This window comes from Mesitornis unicolor, unplaced genomic scaffold (genome assembly GCF_000695765.1).
Source record: "Mesitornis unicolor isolate BGI_N332 unplaced genomic scaffold, ASM69576v1 scaffold19107, whole genome shotgun sequence".
Lineage (NCBI taxonomy): Eukaryota > Metazoa > Chordata > Aves > Mesitornithiformes > Mesitornithidae > Mesitornis > Mesitornis unicolor.
The window spans coordinates 161,747-170,374 of record NW_010198705.1 but is presented as its reverse complement, the minus strand read 5'-3'; the positions used below and the strand labels follow the sequence as shown (position 1 = coordinate 170,374).

Here is an 8,628-nt window from a genome sequence, read left to right as displayed (position 1 = left end):
GTATTTCCCATTGTTCTACTCTGATGTTGGTTAACAAATTAAAATTGTATCTTTTTTTTTCTCCTTATGATGAGTCTGTCTTTTGCCTGTGACCTGCTTAAGTGATGAGAAGCCCTCCCAGTCCTTATTTTGACTAGCCCTTTTTTGGGGCATCGTGGTGCTCAGTTATGCACTGGGCCTTAACCACAACACCCATCACTCCACCAGGCGATGCTGTGTCCAGTGCAAGCCAACCCCAGAACCATCTCCAAGAGGTCAGGTGCTGCCACGGAAGTTACCTATGGCGAACTCGTCAAAGGTGACAGTGGTGGAGTTTTTGCCCAGAGCATTCGTGACTGTCAGAGTCACCTTGTACTTCACTGTCGAGAAGAGATGGAGGTATCTGATGTGACACCTGTTTTTGGGAAAGGCATCCTTCTCGCAGACCATTTCTTTCGTGCCGTGTCTGGAAAGCAGAGGGGAGAAGAGCTGTTACCAAAGGCATGCTTTCCTCCTGCCAGGGAATTATGCAGACTTATGTGTGTGAGGTTTTGTCCTAAGCCTGCACAAAGACTGCCGTAAATGTCCTCATTCTGGCACCAAGGAAAAGGACAAGACCCTGCTGGGTTTGGGGCTGGCTCTGTTCCTCCTATGAGAGGAATGGGGTCTCCTCTCTGCTGATGACACAAGCTCTAGAAGATAATGCATGGTATCAGCCTGTATAAGGGCTGTGCTAGGACCTGGGCATAAGGTGGAGACAATGCCATGCCATGGCCAGCCCTAGGCTGCTGCCCGGCCTCTGCCAATGCATGGCAGAATGGAGTGTGACTGTGCCAAATGAGCCAAAAACCAGCACGCACAACCTCCACTGTGGACAAGTAGTGCAGAGAGGATGGACCTGGGGGCTATGGAAAGGGGACCTGGGAGCTGGGGACTGTCCTGGTCCACTCTGGGGGAATTGCAGCTTTCCTGGGACAAAGCCCCGGTGTCAAGCATCCAGTTTGGATGTCCCTGGAGCATCCTTCCCCAGGCCCAGTTTTGGTACAACAACTCCCTACGGTCAGCACAGGTCAGACCCACTGCCCCAGGACTTCATGGCACCACTTGGGACCTGCTCCAGGCTGCAGGGACAAAGACTTGCCCCACCCCCCCGCACTCTTCCTCCCCGTGCACTTACATCACGGAGATGTTGAAAGAGTTGGGGATGTAGGTGGGAGTGGGCAGGTGCCAGCTGCAGTAGAAACCCTTCGGGTAGTTGTTGGACCGGCACATCAGTACTGGCTCCTTCGGGGGCACTGCAGTGGAAAGAGAAAGAGCAATTACCCATCGAGGTGGGGTTGTCACCAGGTCCTGAACAAGTGGATGTCCCTGTGCTCTCAACTGCTGCCAGCTCAAGCAGGGATATAGTTTGCAAGGAGAGCTGGTCTGTGTTTATGGTGGTTGGGGGATTTTGTCCCGTGTCTGCTAAGGTCCCTCACAAGACCTTGCTTTGGATGAGGCTGTGCACAGCAGCTCACCTCCTCCCGAGGCAGCTCTCCAGCTCTAATGGGAGGAGTGGCAGAGGAGGTTGGCAGGTACCGGGAGAATTGTCCTCAAGGCTGTGACAGAGATGTTGCTGATGGGGAGGAGGTTCTGCTCTCTCGACCCCATTAAGCTCCAGTGCTCACGGCTTTTTCTGCCACATCCCAGGGGAGTGATAAACGTGTTGAGGGATGATCTTCTGAAAGAGCAGAGGTCCTCAAATGGAGGAAAAAGGATCATTTCACTGAGGATGAGGAGAAACAACCTGAAACCAGCAGAGAAAATTCAGCTCTGCAGGACTGGCAGTGTTAACGCTTTCAGCAGTGGGGTAGAGCATCCCAACCCAGGGCCCTGCCTCCCAGGAGACATGGAGGCAGCTGGAGACAGGATGAGAGCATGCAGTGGGGAGCAGCCTTTCCCTGGCTCTGCCTGCCCATCCTAGAGGCAGAAGAGGACTTTAAACCCAACCAAGTGTTCACACTGCACTCGGTTTTCCCGGATGCATGTGCACTCTGTGCTCTTTGCAGGAGCACAGCCAGAGCTGCGGGAAGACTCTGTAAAATGCCAAGGGCTGGTACATGGGGGAGGATGAGATGTGATACCTTTCAGCTGATAAATGTTGCCCTTGTAGGTAGGTAAAAATCTTATCTGAACTGACACACCAAAGTCAACTCCTCTTGGTACCTGGACAATTGCATTGCTAAGAGCAGAGTTTGGCTCTAATACAGCACCTTGGCATGGTACCTCTTCATAAAATACACTCCCTGGGTGGTCTTGGTCACCTTCTTTGTAAGCCCTTGTCCCCATGCATCCACCCAGGATGTCCCAGGACATGCTTTTCTCTCCAAGCAGAGGTTTTAAAACAATCCTAGCAGACCTGGCAGCCTCAGTGCAAACACTGCTGATTACCACCTCGCTGTGGTCCCAGCGGTAACACACTATGTGTCTAGGAGCAGAGCAGGACCCTGGTGGGAAACAGGAGAGGGCCAACTCAGCTGGTTTGCTGTGAGCATGGACTGCCAGTGTGGACCACTGGGATCCTGGCATGGCATCACACAGCACAGCCCATGGTCAGAAAATAACAATGGGTTTTGCTAGAAAAGCTTTCGGAGGGATGCCATGCACTCCAGCTGCAGCATCATACTGCAGTCTACAGAAGGGAAAATGAGGCATAGGGCTTGCACACACATCGATGTCCCTGGGGCAGGGCTGTAGATGGAGCAAGCAGATGATGACAGACCCAAGGGCTGAAGAGTCAGGGAGCAGGGAGTGAGGAGAGGGAGAGGGAGAGGGAGAGGAGGGGGCCAGCAGAGAGGGGAGGCTGTGCCGTTCATCCTAATGGCTATTTCAGCCTTCAGTCAGCAGACGAAGGCCAGAGCCTGGTTAATGAGCCTCCCAGCTAAATTATTCAAGCAGGCCCTCCACAGCAAAGCAGAGTGGCTGTTTTCAAGGCCAGAGACAAGGGTGTGATCCTCACGAGGGCTCAGTCCTCCTCCTCCTTAACCCATTCTCTGCCCCGCAGCTGCCCCCGGGGTGAGGTGGGAGCAAACGCGGGGCAGCATTGTCCTTTGCAGGTGGCAATGTGTGTGTGTGTGTGTGTGTGTGTTTGGGGTTTCCCGGGAGGTGTTTCGGAGGGGTTGAAGGGGTGCAGGGGATTTAGGCACAGCCTTTGGGGTCCGAGCGACCGCGTGGTGGCAGTGTGGGCTCACAACACCCGCCTGGCAGCCGGCAAACCGGGCTGGGGGCTGGAAATAACTGCATGGAGCTGGGCAGGGAAGGATGCTGAAGATGCTGCCGTGGGCCTCTAGCCCACTGCTTGTGCTCGGCTGGAGCCAGCCAGGAAGCCGAGCAGAGGCTTCATCGAGCATCCCCAAAGTCCTGCACGGTCCCTGCCCGACGAGGAGGCTCAGTCCTACTCATGCAGTCCCAGATGCTGCACTGCTACTCAGCCACAATTAGTCCATCTGAGGATAATTTATCTCCCTTGCCTCCAGTATTACGTCGGATCCGGCTCTTGGTGATCGGTGCTAATTTCTCCACTGAGGAGGCTGGGGCAGGCTTGTGCCTGCTTTGCTGTGAGAAGTTTGGCTGCCCAAACTGCGTCCTGCTTCCATCCCTACTTTGCAGCAGCCTTTGAAGATGCCCCATTTTCACAGACTTGAATGTCTTGAAGATCCTGCCCTCTGGTGCCTTTTAGCAAGCCAGAGGTGGAAGGAGAGCCTGGTGAAGGGGGACAAAATGACCCCTGGTATCTCTGCCACCCTGGTGCCCATGCAGCATCCTCACCCCACTGCAGCTGAAGCAATGCTGCTGTAAGAAGCCTGTGTCACCCCAGCCATTGCCCTCTCCTTCTGGTCAGACACAAGCTATCTTTTGGGGACACTCCTGCCACCTCCATCTCTCCAAAGTGCCATCAGTATTATAGCCACAGGCAGGAGAATGGGAGGGGAATGTCATTCAACTGCCCTACTTCCCATCTTGATGGGCAGAAAGTCCACCTTATTGGAGAGCACAGGTCCAGTGCGATGTGCCACCTGGGGCTGTGACCATGACACCATGTGGGTGACTATGACCACGAACACCAGGTGCCATGAAGGAGAGGGTTGTGAGGCCCTTCTCAGCTGCCACAGTGCATCAGGAGGGCTATCTTTGCCCACCCTGCCATGCTGCCTTCCTCAAACTGGTGGCAGGGTCCTCATCTGCCCATAGGAGATGGTGGCTTGCAAACCTGTTCCTTTCCCCTCCTCTCCCAGGAAAGGCCCTTGTCGGCACAGCTCATCCTGCCCATCAAAGGCTCTTAAAGAGCGCAAATAAAATTGCAGGCTCCAATCGATCCGGCGCTCCATAATGCTGTCTTTGGAGATGGGCCAGCCTGTCGGGCTGATCAAGAGAGAAGAAAGGCAGCAGAGAAAAACAAAGCCATCAAGGGAGCATTGAAGGCTTTTTCTGCCGGTTTGGGCAGTGCCTCTGGGTGCGCGGTGTCCCTCTCCTCCATCCTCCCTAGGCTGATGTTCAGCTCTCAGACACTGCCCAACACCGAAAACAGCCCAACCAGCACATTGCCTCTGTGCAGGCACTTCTCCCTGGGCTCCTGCATGCAGCCTCGCTAATCCCGGCAAATATTTACTTCCCCGTTGCCTCACGGAGCAGCCGAACTCTGTAAAGGCAGAGCTCCTTCCCTTTCACCGCAAACAGCGCCTGCCCTCTCTAATCTGTCTATTAACCTCTCGCATGGCAGGAAGCCACTTCTCCCGCGCGCTCTGCTGATGTCCTCTCTGCAAACCCGGTGTGTTTAATACCCGGTCGTGGTGGCTTCCCAGAGGCTTGGGCTGCCACCAGCCTTGCTGCAAATGCTTGAGGAAAGGGAATAAAAGGCCGTGTCAGACCCAGGCGCATCCCACCCAGGCACGCTGCTGTGCAATGCTCTAGCAAAATTTGGAGCTGTGGCAGGCAGCAAAAGCTGGTGCCAGGGTCATCATCTCTGCAGAGGACCAGTGGCAGGGACAGGGTTGGCTTTCCCAGCACAGTGCTCCAAGCTTTGCATCCATTTGACCGCTGTCTCTCTGGCTTGTTGGAAATAGCTGTCGCTTGACCAGGTCCAGCATCTCTGCCTGGCTGGAGAGAGCACAACAAGTGGTCCTGAAGGATGAAACAGCTCTGGATGCATCAGCACAGGCACAAGTTTTTTGTCTCCTTCCTCATCTCAAAGCCCGGTCGTCCTTGTACGCTGAGTCCCACTGCACAGGGGGAAGAAGTGTGACCAATCCATTTTAGACACCACTAAAAATGATCTACAATAGCTTTTCCTAGCCCTGCTAGGTCATGAGATAATGGACATTAAAATCATGGCATTTTTATATATAGAAAAGTTATTTTAGGTCATTTTTAGAGGTTTCTGAAATGGATCAGTTATAATTTTCCTCTCCTGCTGAGGGCTGAACGTACTAAAGATGCCTTGCTCCACAGGTGGAGGGACACAAAAAATAGTACCAATAAAAGTTTTAAAAGGCCTCTCAAAACACTTCTGTAGGAAGTGTTTCTTCTGGTGCACTCGAGGCATATTCAGGCCTTAGAGGATGCTGATCCTGCAGTGTAGCTGTGGGGTCACCTGCATAACTCATTGTACCAGTCTGGAGCCAGCAAAGCCTGCAAGGTCCATGGCAGCAGCGTGTGCTCATGTTAGGACTACAGCCATCACACAGTCAGCCTGCATGTGGGCAGGACCCCCGTGTCACCCCATGCTGGGTGACAACCCCATCACCGATGTTGTTTTCCTGCCAGATGCTTGCTGTTAGCATCCTGCAGGATCGCTGCCCCCTCTCTTGCTTTACATGCCCTCCTCATCCTCACCCACTATTTTGGCACCACAGCCATGACCTTGCAGGCAGTGGGTGTGTGCCCACAAGTAAAAAGGGACCCAAAAGCAAAGCTGCAGAGGCTGGAAGGCACAATGGGGACCCACCCAAGTGGGAGATGACAGCCCCAAGCACACACACCCTGCACGTCTGCGCACGCACCTAGGCCGATGCTTTCCTTACGTGCATGCCAGCTGCAAGCACGATGTATTATTTATCTAACGTCGCTTTTCTAAAATTTCCTGTGTACAGCAAGCTGGTAGGACACAATAAAACAGTGATGAATAAATCATATTTTTACTGCCCAGCGGATCAGGGTAGCATCCGCCTGCCATGCACCACCTGTGCTGGAGTGCAGCATAGCTGTGGTCGGGGATGGACCCTTCCACTGCTCCAAATCCTGGGACGTGGCTGTGTTTCACAGCTGGAGAAAGGGAGGTGAAGTTCCAATTTTCCTCTGTTCTCAGATGTGGGTGAAGATGAGGAGGGTGAGGATGGGGTGGTACAGAGGCAGGTGATGCTGCCCTGCATGGTGCTTCTGCACTCCAGGAGCATCATGTTTGTAAACACTGAATCAGAGAGCCCAGGGATGCAGGGGCTTACGGCAGGTGACCCGGGGCAAGTGATGAGGGACAAGGTTTAGATCTCTCCTAGTCAGTCCAAGCCACTCCAACCTTAGAAAGGGATATTTTCAGGGAGACATTCATCCCCCCTGATATTAGACATGGAAGATGCATCACCCTGAGCCATGAGCCAACCCAGCTAAACACCAGAGATGCCCAGCCCTGACACCCTCACACTGCCACATTTCCCTGGGAGCTCCCAAAACAGGCTAGGGTCACCTGTGGCTGTAACCAAAGTCCCCTGGATCCACTGTCATCTAGGAGCCAGTTCCCCAGCCTCAAAGAGCAAGAATTTATTCCCCAGAAGGTGCCGGAGAAAAAGGTGGACTCAGCAAAAGATAAATTTCTTAAAGACCCTGTTTTACACTGATTAGCGCTCGTAAACCAAGCGATGGATTTTCTCATTTCCCTTGCAGAAAATTCAGCATGTGCATTGAGAGGCAGCGCTGTAAATTTTTGGGCAGGGCATTACTCATAGAGAAGAGAGAGCTCAGAGCCCTGCTTTTAAGTCCAAATCACGGTGCAAGCTCCTGGCCCTAAAAGCTGCCTCGCAGCAGGGCAGCGTGATAACAAGCTCAGCAGAGTCTGCTTCATCCTGCACGAGGCCACGCGATTTGTGGCACAGCAGAGGTGCTCTTCAAATTTGACAGCTCTCAAGCCTTCAAAAAAATTAGCAAGCAAGTCTGGTTAAGTAGCAAGAGGAAAGAGCAAGAAGAGAGGGGTTCTGGCAACTGTGGCATGGGGGCGACGCAGCCCTCTCTGGAGATGCTCCCCGAGGCGTGGGATGCTGTGGGAAGGTGATTTAGGCAGGTGAAGCTGTCATGCAACCTGCCCCCATGTCAGACCTCCTTGCTCCCAGCAGCACAGCAGACTCCCTCCCTAGGGTAATACCCACACAGGTCCTTGGAGATCACATCCGGCACACCAGCACCCCAAATCCAGCTATGCTCCTGCAGGTGACCTTGTCTCCATGGGCTGGGATGCTGGGCTAGATGCCTCAGGGACCAGCATGCTTGGGAACCCACCGCAGCAGAGAGCCTCTCCTAACCTCCCTGTCTTCCATCACAAACCAAAGTACAGCTTTGCTCCCAAACAGCATTAAATATTGAACAAAAGAAAGTAAATCTGTTATCTGGGATAATTGAGAGTAAATAAAACATTTAACCAAACCAAATGCAGCTGTTTCTACTTGGAGCCGGCACAACAGCAGGGAAGCCAGGTCAGCTACTCCACGTCCTCGTTACGGCCCTCCCCCGTTGCGGCAGCTGATTATTGTTTTGTGTATGACGGTAGCACCGCCAAGCCTCGAGCGGGGCCGGGGCCCACAGTGCTCAGTGCGGCACACCCTGGAGGGGCACACTAGCGGGGCAGGAGGCAGCAGCACGGCAAGCGCACCAGGCATGGGAAGCCCTTCATAGCGCTTGGGTTTGCTCTCCAGCCCGGGGAGTTCACGGCGAGGCCGGCTTTCCTCCCCCAACACCTCTGCGAGGGGATTTGCATGTAACATAAACCATTTCAGAGCCAGGTCACCGGTTCGCACATAGCCCCGGGCAGTAATGACCAAACCTTGTTACCGGCTGCTCAGAGATTGAGTGTGCTGGGATGCCGTCCAGCTCCTGGAGACCTGAAGAGCAGCTTAGGGTGAGGGACTGTGCGGCTCCCAGGGGAAGGTGCTGGCAAATGGAGTCAAGAGAGGCTCTGGGGATGGGGAGCACATCCCTGCCAGCAGCTTGGCGCTGGAGCATCCCAGGGTGCTGGGCTGCCATGTCTGCACAGTGGGGAAGGGGCTGCAGGCCCCACGGGGTGAGCAAGAAGCTGATGTGCTCTTTGTTTTCTCACTACAGCCATGGGTCTTTCCACTGCTGGGTTTTTGGGACCAGAGCTTAATGCCCCCGCAGCTCACACCCAAATGCTGCGCCTATCCCTGATAAAATGGCTGGGGGGAATGTGGGGCATGAATTGCATGGGATTTTCCAGTCCCTGCCAAAATAGTTTCTGCTTCCACCCTTCCCCTCAATATGAGGCTGGATGCACCACACCAAGGCAATGCAGGGGGAAAATGCTTCCATACACCCACATGGGTCCCCCAGCAGCTGCTCCTCACTCTGCGGAGAAGGTACATGGGAGTACATCACAGCCCCGTAGCTGCC

The 8,628-nt window shown here is 54.0% G+C and overlaps 1 protein-coding gene across 1 annotated transcript in view; it reads right to left on the bottom strand.

Moving 5' to 3' along the window:
- Positions 1-278: 278 nt before the first annotated feature.
- The window catches only part of CNTFR (ciliary neurotrophic factor receptor), a gene marked incomplete at its 3' end in the record, with an annotated part of 59,302 nt that continues 50,952 nt past the window's right edge, over positions 279-8,628 (bottom strand). Inside the window, exons 3-4 of the mRNA XM_010189235.1 lie at positions 1,157-1,274; positions 279-445 (exon numbers count right to left, since the gene is read on the bottom strand). Coding sequence (XP_010187537.1) covers positions 279-445; positions 1,157-1,274 — 285 coding nt within the window. The remainder of the gene's footprint in view (positions 446-1,156; positions 1,275-8,628) is intronic.